The 22,216-nt window shown below is 41.9% G+C and overlaps 1 protein-coding gene across 3 annotated transcripts in view; it reads right to left on the reverse strand.

Annotated features, from left to right (window-relative positions):
* Window positions 1-15,294, reverse strand: part of khdrbs1b (KH domain containing, RNA binding, signal transduction associated 1b) — a 17,751-nt gene extending 2,457 nt beyond the window's left edge. The window contains exons 1-12 of one of the 3 annotated variants that reach the window (XR_001290523.1): window positions 14,824-15,294; window positions 12,862-12,983; window positions 11,215-11,331; window positions 10,687-10,833; window positions 6,432-6,565; window positions 5,305-5,545; window positions 4,804-4,871; window positions 4,395-4,453; window positions 3,504-3,690; window positions 1,819-2,110; window positions 1,694-1,723; window positions 1,272-1,339 (exon numbers count right to left, since the gene is read on the reverse strand). Coding sequence is in view for 1 of the 3 variants with exons in the window: in XM_005745233.2 (XP_005745290.1) it covers window positions 3,584-3,690; window positions 4,395-4,453; window positions 4,804-4,871; window positions 5,305-5,545; window positions 6,432-6,565; window positions 10,687-10,833; window positions 11,215-11,331; window positions 12,862-12,983; window positions 14,824-14,917 (1,089 nt within the window). In the remaining 2 variants the exon portion in view is untranslated. Of the gene's footprint in view, window positions 1-1,271; window positions 1,340-1,693; window positions 1,724-1,818; window positions 2,111-2,337; window positions 3,691-4,394; window positions 4,454-4,803; window positions 4,872-5,304; window positions 5,546-6,431; window positions 6,566-10,686; window positions 10,834-11,214; window positions 11,332-12,861; window positions 12,984-14,823 lie in introns of those variants that run through there. The other 2 variants (XR_312044.2, XM_005745233.2) reach the window with 2 other exon arrangements.
* Window positions 15,295-22,216: the final 6,922 nt, after the last annotated feature.

Genomic DNA, 22,216 nt, shown 5'->3' on the forward strand with positions numbered 1-22,216 from the left:
AGTTAAATGGCCGTACCAGTGCCTTTGAATGTTTAAGAACATTACCTACAAACTGTGTAGACACTCTCAGGCTAGTCTTACACTTACGCTGATATAAATATTATAAGAAGAGTCCTTTCAGAATAACATTTATATCCGTCATCAATAACTATTAATGACAACTGACACAAGTGATACACACGACTGCGGATTTATTCTTACTAAGGGTAAAATATGTTACCAATTAGCAAACTTAGTTATTTTGTAACAAAGGTTTCAATAGTTGTCAAATCACATGAATCTGAGAGATACGCACAGAAGTGATACTGTTAATGAGCCTATTTTAACTCAAACTATGACTTTTCCTAAAGTGGAAAAGGAAGTTTTTCCTTCCCACTGTCTCCAAAGTGCTTGCTCATAGGGGGTCATATGATTGCTGGGTTGCTCTCTGTATGTATTTATTGCAGGGTCTTACAGTATAAAGCAACTGTTGTTGTGATTTGGTGCCGTATAAATAAAATCGAATTGAAAATTGAATACTTTGCATTAAATCTTTGCCATCAGTACTTCATATAATCCTTCAGAAAACCAACCCTTTACTTGTGCACCTTTTTAGAAATGTGTGTACACATAGAGTTGTGGTAACCTGCAAAGATTTAAATGGGAACCACCACAAGACAAACTTAGAGGCTTTTAAAACCTATGAGGATGAATTCCAACTCTGTAACAGTCATTTAAACATGTCAAAAATGCACAAGTGTTTAATCAGCAGTTTACCTTTTATGGGTATCAGTTACCATTTAACAGTTACCTCTCCAAATGACGATGTTGGCTTCGTTAACAATGAATAACAAATGAATAAATAATTAGCTTTAGTCTTTGTCAACAGCAAAATAACCTTTAACTAAGGTGTATCCAGCCAATGATTTTTGTTAACTACCTATAAAAATCTGATATTCAAACACAGCATTTTTTTCCTCTCCTCCTGTCAGACATTTGAAACCAGCAGACTTGTGTGTAGTCATTTGTTTTAATCTGGCTCTGTTCAGATCAGCCGTTTGCTGGCTTTTTAAATTTTGTTGTTCCAAACACCATAAATATTAGTAAATGTCTGCATTTAGCCAATAATATCAGTCAGTCTCCAAACACAGCATCTGCAAAGACGCACATTCCTGCTGTGATGTAAGAGCATCAACGGCTGTCTGAGGTATACAAGAAAGAAAAAACAGGGCTCTAGATGATGCCTGCAGCAGCGCAGCTCTTAAATGGGTGAGGCGTAGCAGCGAACCAACCTGACGTTTGCATGGTCTCTGTCCAGCCGACCGTCAGTCTCCGGGCACTCAGTGACCGATAGCTGTGCCTGAAGGAAGGACAAACCCCAAATCAATACCTTGTCTAAAAACACTGGGAGAAACTCGAGACAGATCATGCAACATCTACAGGAGAAGATATGCTCATGCAACTCAAGCTTTCTTTTTCAGATAACTCTGTACAGGCACAACCTTTTGAAATATTACAGTAAGCAACTTTTACACAGCAAATAAAAAAAGTAACAGCAGCTCAACTGTACAGAAGATGATGACAGATTTGGCTTTGTTCTTTTTAGCAAGAGTTGCATTAACACTATCCTATTATATTTTGTTAGTACACAGCACAGTTATTTTGGTACATGAAATCCACTACTGTATGATATTGGAAGTTACGTTTTTCTTACTTTTGAGTCGATTCTTTTTTGATGCCATGACTGTAATGATATTTTAAGAAATTGTACGCATTTACCAGAAAGTTTATGTCAAAGGATAAACACACTAAGAAATTAAACATTTAGGGTTAGGTTACCTTTACAGTGGAGTTCTCTAGGTTATAACCATCCTCTCCATTGCACTGCCATTACACTCTGCACTAAAGTAGCCATCGCGCCAGCTGTCATTCATGACAATGAAGCCTAGACCTGAATGGTGGTTTGAACTCAGTTAATTTTCAGATGCTATAAAAGCAATTCTCATTAAGGATTACGACCACAGGTAGGAGGATTGAAAAAGTCTTATACGTACCCAGGCATTCAATGCTTTAGAACTCTATACACATTAGGAAGCTATCCAGGTTATTTTAGAGGTCTTACCTCTGGGTCCTTTTTAAAAAGTATAGAAAGAGAGAGAAAGAATAAGTTGTGCTCTTTTGATAATCAATCAAGACATCATTTAGTAGGGTTAAAGTCTTCAGACGTCAATACATTCATTTAGATTTAAAAAGCGCTTTTGAATGAGAAACAAAGGAAAACACCTACATCTGACTGCTGGTTTAAAAAAGGCCATTTCAGAATTTTACTAGGACAGGAAACAAATAAAGCAAGTTAAGTTTCATAAAAAACAAACTAAGCTTTATTGACAAACTGCTGCAAAACATCTTTTGGACAGATTTAGTAACCTATTTAGGCAAGCTTACACATGTAGCATAATGCATTTTATGGAGAGGGTACAGATACTAGTGGCAGAATAAGTACAGTTAGGATGTTTTAAAATATGTACAAGAGTTCGGATTGAGCTGCAGGATCCCTTCTCTATAGAAAGAGAAGACCCATGTGGAGATTTTTGTCCCAATCCTTCTTTGTGTACTTTGTGCATGCAGTTTATGTAGAGTCAGATCACAAAATCAAGACCTGAACCGTGTGTTTCTTTTTTCTTTTAGCACAACAGGTGAGACCAGGTCTCGTCCGTGTTCTCATTAAACAAACATTTTGTCTTCAGTCTTAAAATTATTAATTTTTGTCTTTTTAAACATGACAAACAAATTGAGGATATGAGGACAGTCCATCTCAACAGTGTCTATTAGGGCTATATTTCAAAACTCTAAGTACAATGACAAATATTGCTGCCTAAGTCTAAATGGACAACGTTTTAGAACTATTTAAACAACAAACCATAATCAAGAATGAATTGTACTTGAGTTAGCCTTTGCTTCATTTAAGGATTTGGGTTTTTGTTTGTTTCTATATTACATAACTGAACGTTTAAAAGGTCTTTTATTTGGCTATATTAACAGAATTTTGAAATGTAGCCTAAATGGGAATCTGCAACTGACCCTCAACAGATTCTTTATATATATGTATATAAAAACAATTAAAATGGATTCCTTAGACAAGTGGATAATGAGCCACTAATTCAACTAGAAACGACTACTCCCACACAGTTAAAAAAATAAAATAAAAATAATTAAAAATTAACTATCAACAATGCAAAAAAGCCAGAGGAGGGTAAAAAGGGTCAGAGGAAAAAATGACAGCAAAACGTAAAAAAAACTCAAAGAAAAAGAAAAACTATATAGAACGCCAACTTCTCATCTCTGACCCATCTAAAAGCCGCTTTGGTTGGTTGGATGGTTGGTTGGTGCGACAAAGAAGGGGTGGGGGAGGGAGTTCGCGGTCAAATCTCAAAAACCAGTTCCGATTTTCAGTTCCCAATTTGCTCTCTTGTATAAAGTCCGGCGTAGGAAAAGACCAAACCAAAGACAAAACAGACAATTACTTTTGTCGGGCCTCTTAAAGCGAGAGCTGCCGTGGTAGACAGGCGCTTGTCAGGGCGACACTAAGGGTGGCGAGTCCGCTTCAGTACTGTCGATATGGGTGCTCCCGGTAAGTCGTCTTGCCGCCTCGAGAGGGGGGAGGGGCCTTCCCTGGAGTTGTCCGCTGGGTGCCGTTCCAGTCATCCTGGCCTGGAGTGGAAGCGGAAAAAAAAATAGACACATCAATAATTCAACATTTCTAACAAAGAGCCTTTGACTGAGCGCACATTAGAGCTGCCCTGTGGCACCGTTCAGTTTATCGGACATGTTGGAAAAGCACTAAATCCTACATCTGACCGTGCACAGCACCTACAACACGTCACAACACATCAACAAGAAGTCAAAAACTCTACAGTGTGACTTTAGCATTAAAGAATATTTAACTGTGAAATAAAGCCGTCAGTTTGGATCAGGGTGAAGAACTGTCCCATCACATTGTGGATGATCAATTTTGTCCAATATCAGATCTTTAAAATAACCATCTGGCAATGCCAATGTTTTCCTTATAGCTTTGTCTTTTTCAGCCTTCATTACAACATGTTTAACATTTAGGCAGCAGAAAATAATGTGACACAATGGCACTGATGCTTACAGATCTGAGTATCAGTGCCATTCTATTAGCTGACAGTGATATCAATCAAAGTCAATATTAGCTGACACAATGCACATTTTGGAAAATTTAATCTGGCTGATGATTTATTTATTTATTTTTACTGTTTTTAAAGACAATCAGAGACATTATGGGCTGACGTGCATGCATATTTCAGACACCAACACACAATAACAAATATACAGAGGATCAATTCAATAAGGATGTTTGTCTTTTATTGTAATAAAAAAAATTTGTTCTTTACCATAGGACTCGTACGACTCTGTGGTCTCCCCATGTCCATAGTCATAATATTCTGGCTCTCTGTTGGTCATAAACAGGGAAAAAAGAATAAAAAGAAAAATCACTTTTAATCTTTGAAAAACATCAAGCAGCTGACTGTAATGTCTAGGGGGACGCTAATTGGCTTCTACGAATAAGATCAAAGCTTGGCTCTCTACTATGGAACATCTGAGTCCCGGCTGGTCCTTCTAAATAACACTGGCATCCACAGCATGAAACACAAAGTACTATCAACGCTGAATTTGTGCAGAGTGGCTAAAAAGTATTACTGCTGCTCTCAAATCCCATTTCAAGTGAAACTAGCAACTAGGCGATGTGTGTGCATTCTGTGAGAAGCAGGTGAAAACCAAAGAGACGTCTGATTCACTCACGCCTGCGGCTGACTGTAATAGCTGTCGTAAGACTCGTAGGCCGTGTCTGTGTAGCTCTCATCGTAGCCCTGGAGAGGGACGGAAACAGAGAGGGAGAGAGAGAAGGGGAAAAAAAAGAAAAGAAAAAACAGGGTGAGATTTAAGGAGAGTCTTGTTCATGAATGTCAAGATGTCCCCAAAGAACTCCACTTGTACAAAAGCAGACACGCTCCCCTTATGTCTCGAGCATCTGAAATGACTTATTCCTATGACGACGGACAAGCAATTCAAAGCTAACAGAACGTCAAGAAAGATCTTATTGAGATGAGACGAGCAGTGGAGAGATCAGATTTAGCAACGTCAAACCTGAAAGCATAACGTCTACACAGACAACTGAGGCGTCTCTGCACATTTCTTATATCTAGCTCATCAAATACAACACTAGAAGTGACGTTTGTGTGTGATAATAATAAACCTACAAAATAAATGTGAAAGGATAAATTCATTTCCACTGGCACTTACATATTCGTCATAGCCTTCTGCAGCTGCACCGGGGTTGTGCTGGTGTGGAGGCGGTGGTGGCATCCTCTGGGGAGGTCCTCCAGCTATGAGTCTGGCACGGGGTGCCACAGCTCCCCTGGCAGGTGCTGCGGGAGGTCCTCCTCTGCCTGCTGGGGCACCCCTCACTGCGCCACCTCTGGCTGGGCCACCTCGAGTCACACCTCCCCTGGCGGCAGCACCACGAGGCGGCATTCCCCTGCCCCTGGAACCAAGAACTCTGGGTTATTGTCGTGATGATCTACAGCAGGAGTCTCAAACTCAAACGAGCTGAACTACATCTTTGGAAATATTTGTGGATGTTACTTTTATTTAAAATATTGTATAATAAGACAAAACTGCAAAGGTGAGAACTCTTATCTGAAGCCTTATAACAAAATGGTACTTTTCTATCTGACCAGACACATGGCTGCACTTCTGCTATAGTTTTTTTTTTTTTTAAACAAAAAAAAAGTATATACGTTATTTTTGTAGTGCAAATAGTTTTCTTTACAAGTAACTCCTTACTGAACAAACGCAGCCAATCCCTCAACATATTTGTGCTTCCTGCTCACATTGCCTTCATATTTAAAAATAAATAAATATTAAAAAAAAACTAAAAAAAACAAAAAACTAAAAAAAAACAGACAGGTAGGTTTGCATAAAGACAGCAGCAGGGGCAAAAAGCAACCCAACTCTAGAGCCCAACTGGTACAGGATTTTTAAGGCTGACAGAGAAACTTGGCAAAAATGTAAAAATCTGATACCAGCCAAGAAAATGAGTTTGTTTAAAAATTTTATTTATTTGTGATCTTTAAACTCCTGGCAGGGTAAGAATAGCTGATTATATGTTTCTTTTTTAAATACTAAGCTCAGCTAACTGGTAGGTGGTTGTAGCTTAATATTAACCATTAAGATGTCGTATCAAACTTAGGCTTTTGACGGCATATAGAGCCGGGCAGCCTGCTGGGCCTGAGAGGTCCCCAAGCATTCCAAATCATTGAGAGGGAAACAACAACAATAAAAATGTATGTATGTGCATACATACATACATATTCAGTGATGCAGCAGCTGTCATGAGAAATTGTGTGTGTTTGTGTGCACTTCCTCACCTGTGTGCTCCTGCAGGGGGGACACCGCGGCCCCTGACTGGCAGGCCACCTCGGCCTCGGGCTCCATGATCCTGGCCTCCGTTCAGGTAGCTCATCTCCATGAACTGCTCCTGGCAGATATCATCCATCATATCCTATACACACAAACACACACAGTGAGGACGATAATACTAAGACAAAAAAAAAAAAAAGAAAAGAAATGGAAAAGTGACTGTGCAAACACAAAAAATAGAAAGGAAAGGAGACAGCGTGGAAAGAGGAGTGATGAATAAAAGAGTGAAATCATTTCCGAGCTGCTCAAAACACACCACCCCTCCCAACGGCTAACAGAGCGACTGGAAGAAAAAGTCTCAGTGCCAGTGACTCAGAGTGTTAAAGAGAGGAGGGGGGGATGTGGATGTGGGAGGCTGGAGGTTGGAAAGCATCCATCCACACTCCGTGCCTTCCTGTGTCTCTCCATCATGCACAAAATGTAAATCACTTCTCTGCACACTCCTTGACAAGTCTGGTGTGACTGCATGAGCAGTTACCTTATTTTATCTGCAAAAACAATAACTTGGGGTGGATTAGCCAAGCTGCCTGTCTCAGCAGCACAAATCCTGCAGCCCAATCCTCCGCCTTTCTTCTGGGAGCAATCACAAGAGCTGCACTGTGACCCAATCAATTCTTTTTCATATCACTCCCCAGACTGGAATAGTGACAGAGCTCTAATGATGTCCAAAAAAAAAAAAAAAAAACTACTGGAATATGAGATGCAGACATCAGCTTTCAACTTATCTGCAGCAAAAGCAGGCAGAGCATTTGACTGATTAGAAATTCATCTGAAGGGAGGAGCAGTCCAGCTGATGCTGCAGAGGATGCAAAGTCTTTACCCAACAAGGTGTTGAGTTTAATCAAGGATCTGTAGACGTTACGATCAATAGAAGAGAGAGAAATCCTTCTGCATTCACGTTGGTCGATGTGCAGATATACACAAATAAACAGGATGAAGAAGAACAAAGAAGACAAACCCTGCTGAAATCACAGGGCTGTGAGAGACTCACTATCTTAGTCAAATAAACTAATTTTTTTAAATAAAATAACTCAAGTCTAAGATGGCCGATATTCAGCCCTCCCGCCACTAGCCTGGGCTGCAGCAGCAACCTCCTCTCTCGCTCTGACAGGAAGTTACAAACATACAAGGTGAGAAGTAAGACAGCTGACAGCCTTGTGGACCAGTATGACACCAAAACTGCTGTGATCTAAAACACAAACAGTTGCATGTCAGAGTAAACTGGCACACAGCCACTCCAATGCAGCAATGTGTTAACTGTGTTCTTTACATGCATGCGGCTTCGAACCTGCACGGACAGTGGAGCTGCTGTTTGACACATCTACATATGACTACACCTGCACCAATTTAAAATAATTATAGGAGAATGACATTTCAAATAGGGCTGGGCCATATCATACCGTTCACGTATAATGTCGGGCAACGATAAGAAAATGAAATATCGCAATAGAATATGGGCAAAACGTGCATGCGCAGTGCCTTTGTTTTCATACGCACATGGCGGAGAATGAGAAGGGCGAAAGCAGATCGTTGAATGAAACGGATGAACCAGAATTGGTTTGTAAAAATGCTGCAACTTCAGTGGTGTGGAACTGGTTTAGCGTTCGTCCGTCAGATACACAACAAAGCACTATTTTTGGTAGAGCATGCTAGCAGGCCGTCGTTATTACCGTGTTTTTTGGAAAATACGGCGCACTTAAAATCAATCCTTTGATTTTTCTGAAAATCGACAGTGCCCCTTATAATCCCATGTGCCTTATGAATGAATTCTGGTTGTGTTTACTGACCTCGAAACAATTTTATGTACACGGCGCTCGACAATCTGTCAAATGTTTTAGTACGACTTTGCTAAGCTACGAAGCCGCACCGCCTGATGGATTGTCGGAGCATTACAGCTGTCGTAGTCAGGAGCCTCGCGGAGTGATACGTACTGTGCTTCAACATAATATTACCGTATTGTGTGTGTATAACCTCTTTTTAAGTTTTGTGGATATTATACATGGTTATGCTGAGGATATGTCGGCCAGTTTCCACTGGAAATGCCTTTTGGTTAAACTGTCAGTAAGGAATTTGCATTTGCACTGTTAAATTTTTATATAATTTTCATGCACATAAAAAACAGCTGCTTGTTTATGTGAAAATATATTGATGTTTTTTCTTTTTGCACTAATCAAGTTGTGGAGTTGTAAAGTATTTTGTCTAGTGTCAATTATATCGTCAGTTATATCGTTATCGCAAATTTTCAAATGTATATCGTGATAAATATTTTTGGTCATATCGCCCTGCTCTAATTTCAAATGGCTTGTAAATCAACAATCAACATGCATTCAGCCACCTCCATGCTCAGTTTTCCTACTTTGAGGCCATTCCATCAATCTGAGCCCCCCTCCCAAAAAAAAAAAAAAAAAGTAAATTAGTCACCAGGAACATCCCTGTGGAATACCTAAGCAGAAGTACAGGCAATACATAAAAGTTTCAGCAACAAATTACATCCACCCATTCTCCATCTGAGTCATTTATTAAAACACAGCCTTGCTCTAAATGAAGGCCGTCACGCCTGACAGATTATGGTCTTAAACTGTAACGACAGCTTCTGTAAGCGGCTGATTTTTACATAACGCAGCAACACCAACACTGCAGCTGGTTCATCAGCCCATTCATCTAGCCTCCAAATTATTCTTTCTATAGTGCCCTGCACACTAATTAAAAAAATGTAAGGCAGCTCACAAACCCCTGGGCCTATTGGCCTGCTTTGGTGAGAGCCATTGTGAGAGGACTGTGGGCTTCAGCTGGGCCCGACAGCACACCGAGCTGGCCGGCACTCAAGAATCTCTCAGCATAAAACCAACAAAGCAGACGTGGGCTGCGTACAGTGAATACGGCCACATATCCGCCTCGAAGCTCTACAACTCCAGGCCGATTCTCCTCTCTGAAGAATGAGACTCAGGTGAAAGCAGAAAAGTAGGCAAGCCACATGAAGGGGGCAACCCTGCTGACACAGTGAAAGTGGCCCAATTCCTCCTCTTAAGCTGATTGCTTTACGTGCCTGGACTGTGCCGCAGAATGTGTTTGCTCCAGGTAAATACCCACTCAATCTCCTCCGGCTGTCCTAGCAGGCCCTCCTCCCAAAGCTTTGTCTAACCAGCACGCTGCGGCTCTCTCCACCTTTCTGAAACGTAATTTCACTCGATTACCACGAGAACACTTTCGGTGTAGCTTCACAAACTTTTCCCAGCTTGGCGATGGGGAAACTGCATTTACAATCCAGAACAACTTCTAACCTCTGCAATTAAAGAAATCATGAAGTTGCATTAAAGTGGGTATGGGTGAGTGTGATTTTCAGATTTAATAAAGTCATATTACGAAACTGACATCTCCTACATCTGTGTGCAAATGGGCCTGAAGAAAAACTTGCTGACTGCGTGCATGCAGCTCAAATCAGAGCTGAGACGATTAGCCAATTACTTAGTTGAAAATTAAGAGGCAACTACTTTGTGATTCAATTAATCTCCTGTTGTTCAAGAAGTAATACCAATTAATTCCCTAATTCCAGCTTAACTGGGTTGACTATTTATATTTCCCTCTCTTGTATGGTGGTGAAGACAGTCATGTTAGGGAATGAGACAAAACCCTTTTCAAAGATCTACCTGGGATTTAAGACAGCAAAACGGCACAGTCATCATCTTCAATAGCATTTATTAGATTATGTTTAAGAAAAGAATGGGCACCCAGATCAATGAAAATAATCGTTTACTGCAGCCAGAGCTCAGCCTGTACAAGGCCTCAGATATCACTGAGAAAAGGAAGCGCTGTTTCAATTAAACAAATATAAAAATACACTTATACAGGAGAGAAGAAGCAAATCCTGGATTCAAAACAGTGTTTGTGTGAGGTGATCTTTGGAAAGCAAATCCATAATTTAAAAAAAACAAAACAAAACGAAGCATCTTCTTTTAAGCTACAACGAAAATGCCTCTATTCTCATGGCAAAGTCATGTTTAACCTCAACTATTCTCACTCTGACTCTGTATTAAAATTGAGAAATCTCCTGACATCACTTCCCCCTGTTAAGGTGCTGAGTGTTTTCCACATTGCTGACCTTTTACAGGCTTAGTTTTGCAGTTAATAAACGGCACAAAATGCTCTACTAAACTCCACACAGGCAAGTTCACAGATGGCCAAAAGCAGAACTGGCAAACTCACCGGAAACAGGAACTTCTTGACCTCCTCCATGGCGTGGGCCATGCGCAGGTAAGCCTCGGGCACAGGCGCAAAAACCTCGATGAACACGTGCAGCTCCATGGAGAGGTGGGCATACTTGGGCTCACCGCTTTTCCTCAGCCCCTCCTCCTGAAAGAAAAACCATCACAGAGAGTGAGAAGAAGCCAGCTCAAACATTTAATGAATAATGCAAGGAGAAAAATCACATTTATTCCACCTCGGAGAGCAACAGGGGTTACATGCAGTATTCCCTTCCTTTGTATAGCTTGATAATTACATCAAACTGGTAGATAACAGGTTTAGTGGGCTATCCTGAAGACTCTGGAGCAGATGTGCAGTGTTTGAATGCCCTTGGCTGAGTGTTAATGTTCAGCTGAGCCATCCAGCAACTTGACTCCATCTGGGCTCACTAACTGTCATCCCGCTCAAGCAAAGGCCAGATGTGTTATTGCTTCAGGTAACCTTCCCACAGGTGCATAAGACCAGATGTGTGTAAGCGTGTGTGTGTACCTTGGCTTTGTCTCTCATGGATCCTTTGCCCAGCACAGAGATCTTGGCTCCAGTCTCCTCCTGCAGACGTTTGATTGTGTTGCCCTGAGGTCCCAAAATCTTCCCCACAAAATTGAACTAACAGCAAAACAAAGCAGAACAAAATTAGCCTGACAATCACGGCAGAGGCGAGTTTAATACCAGGAGAGTGAGGGAGAGGCAATCACCGTCTGTCTGTCAGGGCTCTTGTTGCACATACTGCAGCCTTAAGTAGTAGATTTAACAGACAAAGTCGATATGAGCCCCCGAGGGCTGTAATACTGCCGTTTGCTATTCACTGCAATCATCCATGCAGTGAGCCAGAACTTTACCTCCTCGATCTTTCAACAAAGTAATTACCGTGTGTATGATGCGTCCCGCAATTAGCTGTCATTGCCAGAAACGTTTAACAAAAAGCCGCCCCAAAGGAACCTCGCTTCAACCTGAAGTAGTAAAAGCAGCTCCAATAATCGGAATCGCTCATTAGCTGTGTCGTGCCCGACACAGCAGTGTGACGGAACAACTAAAACCCAAGGCCGGTGTTAGGGATGCACCTGTCCTGCATTTGGAATACATCAGTCCTATCCCACCTCAAAACCCTAAAGGGTCAGCAGACTGGATGCATTACACACCTGCAATGCCAATGTCTGAAATGCATGTTTGCAATTATTTTAAACTCAATCACAACTCGACTGGTCCAAAAAAACAAAAAACAAAACAAAACTGGGCTCTCTCTCCCTCTCTGACAGCTTCTGTCGCTCGCTGGCTCGGCTTAAAAGTTTGGAAGCTTTCGCTGCACTTGCAGGAACATAATGCGTTGAATAATATTATCTCACTTCACCTGCCTCTTGACTGCTTCACTGGAGTGGAGCAGACAAGAGTCCATCCAATTTGGTCTATCCCCATTCTGAGAGATCAGACAGTCATCAGACCCTCACAGAACAGGAGATGCTCCTACAGCTCATCGATCCAACGCTGAAAACGAAGCAGTACCTACAGATCTCATTCTTTATAAAGCAGTTTGCTCTATTCAAAAAGAGCACTGAACACCAGAAGTTACACAATGGGCCATAAAAGAGACACCACACTGACTCTGGCAACTTAATCTTTTTATTTTTATTTTATTTATTTTTTTAGCAGCATGCAAATGATGCATTGTGCAGCTGCAGCATGCTCTCTGAGTTTTACAGGACAGATTACAGCCTTTATCACAAACAGTCATCCTAAAATCAATGCAGCCTTACGTCTGAGCCAGATATGGATTGAACCGATATGGCTGAATGCACCTGAGGTTAAATGATAAACCTAAGTAAGGCTCGGGATGGAAACAGGAAAAGATCTGAGCACCAGTATGAATTACACTGAAATATAGAGCCATCCCAGCTATACTCATTTTAACATTTTGATCCCTTTTAGTGAGATTTTAAAAACATGCCAGTATCGGCTGTAATTATACTCTGGAGCTTAAAGATCAGGGTTGAGAGGAGTAATTTGAGACTCCCAAGTAACCCCGTGGCTTTGTGTAATTGAAACACAGCTGCAGGATAAATTAAATCAAGAGGGGTTTCGCTGGGAAGCGGGAGACGACAGGAGGAGGAGGAGAAAAGAGGGGAGACAAAGAAAGCTCACCTTTGGGTACTGTTTGACAGGTATGAGCACTCGCTCCTTGAGTTTGATGTTCTTCGTCGTGAAAAGGTCCAGGTATGTCTCAGTTTCCTTTTTAGTCTCACCTTTCTGGATTCTGTCAATTTCTGGAAGATGAGAGGGATCATTTCAGGCAACCAAACAGTCAGAGTGGCAACATACAACACAATGATGAGAAGCACTTATGTGCGCTTACGTGAACCAGAAAGCACCAACTTTAGGGATTCAGCACCACCAGGATAGAGTTAAAACCTGATCTTAAAAACCAGTTGTGCATACACTCATCAGCTGTTTAGAGTTGGATTAATACAAATCTGGTCCCAACTGTGTAAAGCGCAGCATCACTTCTATGATTTGTGGCCCTCTGAGGGGAAAACACGTCTGACTTTTTAGCCCGTTCCTGTGGTTGTAACACACACCTCTGCAAGTCTTTGATTCACAAGCAAATCCACATTAACTGAATGCCAAACAACGGCAGTTTCAACTGAGTGCGTTGACTGCTTCACTCTGCACATTTGTGTTCATTTGAATAGCAGTGAAACAGCTTAGCGAGCCATTAAAAGGCAAACACTTGACCACCGATGAATAGTTTCGGCCATTTATCAAACAAATCGTAGCCCATTCTCTCGCTGTTGTTCACTCTAAAAGACAATTTTGCTGTGATTATGTCACCCTAAACAGCTGATCAGCCAAATCATCTCAGACCTTGTTCATTCTTTAACAAAAATCCAAACAGTCCAACTCTAATCTGTACTGGAAACAAATCAACACGAAGTATTTGCGAGCATCCTCTGTAACCTCTTCCTTGTGGCAGAGCACCTGGTTTTCCCCCTCCAGCACCCATTGCAGTACTCCCATCTCAAACCACCTCCGCCCTCCTGACTGTGACAACTCCCGAGCCTTCAATGTGCAAACATGCCAGCTTACACCACAGTCTACCAGCTGCAGATCAGGAGAAGCCTGAGTAGATGTTTCACCGAGGGAACCCATCCACACTGCACACCCTGACACACTTTGTCTTCCTGGTTAGTCCACGCTTCCAAATTTCACACACGCAGCCTAGATTCGCCAAATCACGTTTACCAAACGGTCAACTTCATTATCACCAGGGCTACCTGAGTTAAGCAAATAAATAAAATAAAATCAGTTTTAGAAAATGGTTCACAATTACTGACAGAGCACATGGCCAATGGCTGACATAACTATATAATCACATTTGTTTATATAAAGCAGTCATAGCTAGCTTTTAACATCCTTTTTTGTATTACGGATAGCTGACCAACTCACACAGTACTACTAGGTAGGTGTGTGTGTCCACTTGTCCTCGCTTCAACACAGCTGCAAGGCAGCAGTCCCGGGGCGGCCATGGCTGCAGTTTTGTTGCTCAAGGACACTTAAGCAGTGGCCATCGGCAAGCACCGCGGTTAAAGGCTCTTTGTCACCTCTGCTAGGCCGATTCTCGGCTTTAAAGTACTGAGGTGACCCCCGCTCCTGGACACTAGCGCACATTCACAGGCTGCTGCGCAATAATATATATCAACAGGGACTCGGGAGCACACGACGGAAACAGCCCGCGTGCCCAAGTTTAAACTCGCGCGAGCACCGACAGTTACAGAAAAGAGCAGGTGCGACAAAAGCTGCACGCGAGGAAGCGGATATTAGTCGCAATAACTGAAAAGTGTAGCTCCTCCGTGGTGTAGCGATAGCCTTAAGCGGTTTACTCTTTCAGACGCTATTCGTTCACTAACTACAGATTTTAACGCCCACACGTATTTTTCTTTGTTTTTGAGCCATGAATAGGACCTCGTCTCCGCGTAGCGGTGAACGGGGTAGTTCACGTCCCGTCCGCAAACACATGGCGCCGCTCTCCTCAACTCCAGAGGATAAAGCGTACGGTGGAAAAATTCACAACAAAACAAAAATAAAGACAGTGTAACAGTACTTTACCCGCGTTTAAAAGTTTCATGGCGTGCGTGAACGACGAGTCCAGGCTGTCCTTCTCTGCCAGAAGCTCGGGGAGATATTTGTCGTCGTTCTCCATTTTGTTGAGTTTGGAGGTGTAGGGGGGGCAGTCAGTTTCGGTGCAAAAAATAAAGCGTGGAGAAAAATAAACCCAACAGTATACGGGGAGGAAAAAGTAGTCCAATTATGTAACTACGGAGAACCGCGTATCCTCTTTGCAGACCGCGCTTTGCATGTGGCGTTTTTGTGCGACCGACGGGTCCGTTACTGTTTGCCGCTTCCCAACTGATTGATTCCCTCTTCTCAGCAGCGCTGGCTAGTTGGAAATGGGAGAACAAAAGCTGCGAGGCGCTGGAAGAACAGCCAACTCAAACCGACGGAAGTGAGCTCAGAGGGACGTACTTCTCCGGACTGACGCCGCCTACTGTGTGCTGTTCGGATGCGCCGCCTCCAGGAGCGACAATCCCACTATCAGATTTTCAATAGTGATATGGGTGTGTCCGCTCTGGAGCGAGTTACTGTCATAATAAAAACGTCTAGACTGCCCACAAGGTGTTCAATTCCCCCACACCCTCCACCCCATACTTTAAATTAGGGGAAACTTAGAGATACAATAGGGTGGCCTGCTGAACTAGAGGTGCTCAAGAGAGGCCACATGCTTTAAAATATGTCCTCATATGTTTGCTGTGATGTCTGTAGAAGTAAGCCACAATACTTCAATCTGTCTTGTGGATATTATCGTTTTCTCACATGAAGAATACAATTAGTCTGTGCAGTTAAAGTCATACATATGTAGCAATAGAAATATTCTATCTCTTATGTGCTGTTGTACAGGACCTTTTAACATCGGTTGTATATTAAGTGGTGTGAGCAGGATAATAATAGATGATGACACCCACAGTGTTTAATTAGTAAACAGAATTTCAGTGAAGATGGTGTGCCCTGAAGATGTGCCGCGTTCATTTGAGGCTCTCTACTGCCCCTTAGTGGCAGTGACGACAACGACAAGGAGCGGGTCTCTGTGCAGCTTAAAGTGGGTCTGTCAACAGAAACCCTTTCTCAGTCGAATTACACGTTTTCCTCTCAGCTGTCTATTGATTCAAAAACACTTATGTGTGAGTGAAAAGCAGCCGTGAGCCTAATGTCTGGGAGAAACAGCTCAAGGATTGATTCTGGAAGCGGTAATGAACCTTGCAGTGCCATTCTGTGGAGCACATGGTGTCAGAGGGTACAGCTGACTGGTCCATGCAAAGTAAAAGAAGGCGGTTTCCTGTATATTGGTTATTTGAGTACATACAGTGGCATGCATTATGCCTGGGCAGATCCTCTTTGAGCGAATAGCTGAAATTGCAGATCATTTGTCAGTCGGCCGCCGGACTGAAAACTATTACAATCGACCGCAGGTGTACCCAGGCATGCATCTGCTCAAAACAAATGAAGGCAAAAATTGACTGCAGTCAACACTTATGAGAGGCTGAAGACCTGCTCTAACTATCAGCGCTCAGCTTGATCTATCTCTGACCATTACAGTGTTATTAGTGTTGGGGGTTGCAAGGTTGTCCTGACTCCTCATGTCATTGACAGAATGGATCGCCTGTGAGCTGAATTTCAATTGGCTCATAAAAGGAAGAGTTACTTCTCTTGGCAGGTGGAGGAGTTCCAATCGGATAGCTTGTGCTCTTGCCTTCTGCTCGTGTGGACTTCCCATGTCCCCTAACATACAGGGCCACAGTCTGGGATAAACAGGGGCAGATGGAAGGAGGTAAACACTGGGGTTAGGCTTATATAAGCCATCACTATTCCAGATCTTTGCATCTGACCATTTTTCATGCCCCACAGATTCGTAAAAGTGGCAAGAATTCAGCGCTCCCCTGGAGTTTCATCCTTGTTAGGGCAGAAGAGCATGTGAAACAGCATTTGGAGCATCATGGGAGTCTGAAACTCTACTAAAAGTCAAACTAATGAAATTCTCAGCAGCTCCTTATGGCAGGTTTCACTGCCGTTTTTACAAACTGCAGTATAACAGGACTTGGAGACTACTGCCTCAGTGAAGCTGGACTTCAGCACAGCTGTGCTTTAGGGTAAATGTTAGCATGACTGACAAAAACACATCCCCACATTTTTCCCTAGTGTTCCTAATCCTCTTCCATACAGCCTCCCAGTGGCACCGGAGAAACAGTTACAGGGTTACCAAATGAACTTCGATACATCATCTGAGAACCATGCAGTTCCATATAGTTATTGAGATTCTAGTGAAACGTGTGATTTGCTGTTAGAAGTTGATGAGAATTCAGAAGAATACTAAAGGATCCATCCTCTCAGACCACGAATTTAGAATAAATAAGTCATGTTCTTGTCAAAATGTATTTCAGTATGGAGCAGTGGACTGTTGGTTTTTTTGCCACACAAATTCCTAGAAAAATGCTGCTTGCTAAAAACCTCCCATATCATGCTCCAATAATGTTTTCTGGCTGGTATCTGGCATAAAACCAATATAATTCAATGCATATTGACTAAATGTAATCATGTTGGAAACCATCATATCAGAAGAGACACTAAATGGATGATATCCCATTGTAAATGGAAAGCTTTTATCTCTACAGTATGTTTCCTCCAGCCACGATGGTAAAGGGAAAATAGAGATAGAATGAAATCGGTGGCAGGACAAATAGAAGGAGAATAGGAATTTGTACACTTAAATCCTTTAGTCTTCACACTGTCAGCGGAGGGTTTTCCTGTTCTTGGGAGGTTTAGGCACGAAAGCAAGTGAGAGTGAGCGAGAAAGATGGCTGGGTTCAGTCTGAGGGTCATGCTCAGTTTAGCATTGCTACAAGGCCAGAGAAATCTTTTTTTCCCCATGAAAGCTTTCAGAACTGTCACACCTGCTTAGGTCTGTAACACCACCCCACTCCCCTTCCTCTTCCTCTATCCCCACCTCTTCCCAACCCTTCTACACTCCCCATCCCTCCCTCACCGCTCAGCCGCCACAGAAAACAACTCTCTCTTTCACCTCTGTGCAAGATTTTTCTTTACACCCCCGTCCTTTCGGCAGGGCGATTATTTTTTCTTGATGGTTTACAGAAGAGGAATTGAAGCAAAAGAAATGCTGAAGTAACATTAAATCGTTAAAATTTATAGACAGGTTGTTTTGATTTTTGATGCAAATCCTTTGTTTTGTTAAAGAAAAATGCCTGCCTCTTTGTGTATCATTATGCTATACCTCTAGACTATTATTAGAATTGGAGCTCTACTACTTGGAGAGAGGAGTCCAAGGAAAAGCTATTAGTGAGGCTACTTACATATTCTGCTGGTACTGCAAAAACAGGGGGAAATGCCAAAGACTCAGCAGTCAAAAACTTTAATTTTCTCTGCAGCAACATCTTTTGCTTCAGTAAATAAGTAATGTGACACTCTTGCTGTGTTATTTCAGATATATCACTGTCCCCTCCTCTATTAAAAAGTGTATTAGCTCATTTCGGTGTAAATAAAGAAGTACTTTATGTCCAAGTAATTTGGATCCTGTCATAGGTCCTGATCTAGAATTCTAGACAAAAATGGGACCATTTTCCTCTTCCACAAGTCCAGTAACTGGTCTCCTCAGTTCCCAGATGTTTATGAACTGTTGTTGAAAACAGAGGGGATGCTGCACAGCAAATTCAAAATGAGCCAGTATTTTTCATAAAAGAGTAAAATGTCTAAGTTGAAATATATGATATGCTTCTTCTGCTCTACTATGAATAAAATATGGATCCGTGAGATTTGCAAATCACTTCACTCTGTTTATATTGCTAAAAGTATTCAGTCATCCATCCAAATCATTGAATTCAGGTGTTCTCCCATGTCCACAGGTGCATACCAAGACATTTTGGAATATTTCACTTCGTTGGAACAGTTTGGGGATGGCCCCTTCCTGTTCCAACGTGACTGTGAATCAGTGCACAAAGCAAGGTCCATAAAATATGGATAAGCAAGTGTGTCGTGGAATAAATTATTTGGCCTGCAAGAGTTCTGACCTCAACCTGATAAAACACGTTTGGGACGAATTAGAGCGCAGACTGGAAGTCTGGTCCAGCATCAGTGTCTGACCTCACAAACGCGCTTCTGGAAGAATGGTCAAACATTCCCATAGACACACTCCTGAACCTTGTGGAAAACCTCAAAGCTGTTATAACTGCAAAGACTGGACTAACCTATGGATTAACAATGGGATGCCCCTCAAGTTCATATGCGTGGGAAGGCAGACGACCTAATGCTTTTGGCAGTACGGTGTGGTTGCCTGTCCCCAGACACTCCCCTTATCCTTCTGAGTGGGGATCTTAACCCCCCAGTGTTGAACACAAAGTTACACCCTTGGTCAGCAGTGGTACCTTTTCCCAACTCTGAACAACAGTAACCAGCAGTTTGAGATGGCATTAACTAATGATCACATAATGCACACAGAATGATTTAATGAGTGTATTTCAGTAGCAGTGAGCACTTTTTAAATAAGAAAACTTGCATATTCACAAATGGTGGACAATCAAGAAAAGAAACAAGTTAGGTGTTAAGGAACGTCACTTTAGCTTCTGAGCTAACAGCCCTGTCCTGAACTGAACTCACAGAGCAGTGAACGGACACTTGGCTTTATCAGGTGCCAGAAGCCCAACTCTAATGAGACTGTCAATTTAGTCTGGATGTGCTGGATGTGTCAGTTGCTTCTCTTCCACCCTTAGTGCCACAAAATGCCACAGTAATGCAGATTTAAACACTTGGCAGCATATCATGTCTCAATTTGGATACTTTCATGTAGTACACTATGTACACTTCTTACTTGTGTAGTACATTAAATGGACAATGTAGTACAAATCAAACACAACAAGTTGCACACTTATGGGAAGCGCAGATGTTGAGCTACAAACTTGATTTTTGGGAACATTTGCAACTCTACGTGCCTCTGACCATACATGATAATGTAAGCTTCTTTCTACTAAGAAGATGGAAACTGATGATGTATAAACACCAAACACCACTACAAGACACAATGTGTTTTTATCTGTGATGATAGTTAGCATTGGAGTAATTGTCGATGCTGATGACACATCCTGGGTCCCTCCCCTTCCTGCTACTGAGGCTGAGAAGTAGACAAGGTCCTTTAATAAACTTTTCGAGCATTATATCACACAGTACTAGTTGACATAAACACACAAGTGCACTAAAAATAGCAAGTTTAAGTGTGAATTACATCATTTTAGATTGAACCGCCAGGGGACAAGACTTTTGCCTGACACTCAAAATAATGTAAACCTACTACCTTGCCAACATCCCAAACACTCGGATTAAAGCTTTAAAGAGTAATGATATCTGATATGTCTGTCTCACCGCTGTGATTTGTGGTGAAAATAAGTAGGCCATTTCTTAGCCCAGGAGGCAGAGGAGTCTGTTTACTCACACTCAAGGCTTTCATTTGTTGTTTTCATCAAAGTTCTGATTTCTCCGTGAGTGCCTCTATTTGTCAGCGTGTGTGCACACAAAGGTGGGCACTTGTATGTGATATATGTAGAACGTGCTTTACACTCAGGGGCTTTCCCTCTCTTTTATTCACTTTTTGATGCGAGTCCTCTCTTTAGCACTCTCTTGCTAAAGGTATACGTACAGTATTGATTTACGGTACCCGGCCACCTTCATCGGACCCAAATGAAAAGCCAACAAGGTGTTTATAGACATATATATCTTATCATAATGCCCCGTGGCTCGTTAAGTTTTCATATCCTGTATTACCTTCGGGAGGACTTTAAGTAACGGTTTGCATTCAGCTCTGGTTCTGTGTCATCAGTAAGCAAACAGTAAAGTGGCTGGGGGAGATATTTTGGCTCTCGGGCAGGGCGGTGGTGCCAAAAACAGATGAAATGAAGATTTCCTTGTGTTGTAGGCACACTTTAACTGTCAGCGTGATGGAATTTACTAGTCTCCATCTCCTTGTGTGAACACAGTTTCATTCTATTAATAATGAAGTGGGTCATTGCTGCACTCACGGGTCCTACGTGCAGATTTTTATTAGTATGACTATATTGTGTCAACATCCGCCGGTAGCTGGTTTTTCCTTGCAAAAGAGCAGGATTATTATTTTTGAGTGGCAACTAATGAAGTCGATTTCCAGCTGATTGATTAACGGAGGGTATGTTATAGAAAAAGGTGAATGACTTCATTTTTAACCAGGGTAATGATGACGCCACAAATCCTGCACTGTAAAGGCTTTCGCTGTATCTGTTTAAACATGAGCACTGAGAACTTAATGCCTAAGTTTCTGGCTCATCTAATACATCATCTTCTATACTCAGAGTATATAGTCTGCCTCATGGCTCACGCTGTCAGGGGAGGAAAAATTATAGACTGTATATAAAAGATGGATGCAAGGTCACCACCCACTGTTTTTCAGCTTCTAGTTTGTCAATTTGATATTTGCCACTGTGTAAGGATCGGTCTGTGTGTATAAACCAGACATGAGTCTATTTTTGATAAGACTTGTGGCGCTTTCAGCTAAATCTAACACTAGCTGGCTTGGTCAGTAAGTGAAAATGTTTATGCCTGTCTGAGAAAAGTGCATAAAGTGCGTGGTGAGGGGTTTTACAGCCTTTATGATTTTTATGAATAAAACAGATGTAAAACTTACGAAAATACAGTTGAAAGTTAAAACTCTGTGCAGTCCTTCACATTTTCCAAAGCTGTCCAGTGGGCTGGACTGAAGTCTTTGCTGGGCCGATGTTCGACACCCCGGTTCTAGAGAGTGATTTGTATAATTTTAATGGGACTTCACGATATTTATTATATGCATTTATGTTTTCTGCTCCGAAGTTTGTTTTTCTCTCTTTTCCTTGTTCCTTGTCCAAAGTCCCTGTATGAAGGATTTATAGATTCTATCAACTACATCTTAGAAGAAATGGTTTGATCCAAATTGCCAACTGAATGCTGGCTGCCAAAGTAGATGTGGTGGCTGTGTAGTTATAGAAATGACAAAAGAGAACCACAGTAGTTGAGTGGGATTGTGGTATCCAGCCCCATACTACCGGACAAGCAGTTGTGGTAGAGTGTAGAGGCATTTAACCCCAAGGTTTTCTTGCCCTTTCCTGTGTCATCAGAAAGACATTTAATTAGAGTTACGTGTCCAATTACGCTGAGTTGGAACTGGATATAGAGAAAATTAGTGGTTTTGTGCCGAGCTTTACGGGTTCAGAACAATCTACCAAAAACCATCATGACTTCCTTCCAATTCACCATTTAGCATGTGTCAAGTCTGAATCCAGAAATATTTATAACCAGAACCAATAGTGGGTCTTTTTTTCTTCAAAATATCTTCTTTTCCTTTAAAATATGACATGCTTTACACTCATTTTCCTTTAGA

Source organism: Pundamilia nyererei, unplaced genomic scaffold (genome assembly GCF_000239375.1).
Source record: "Pundamilia nyererei isolate P.nyererei 1_Seehausen unplaced genomic scaffold, PunNye1.0 scaffold00156, whole genome shotgun sequence".
Lineage (NCBI taxonomy): Eukaryota > Metazoa > Chordata > Actinopteri > Cichliformes > Cichlidae > Pundamilia > Pundamilia nyererei.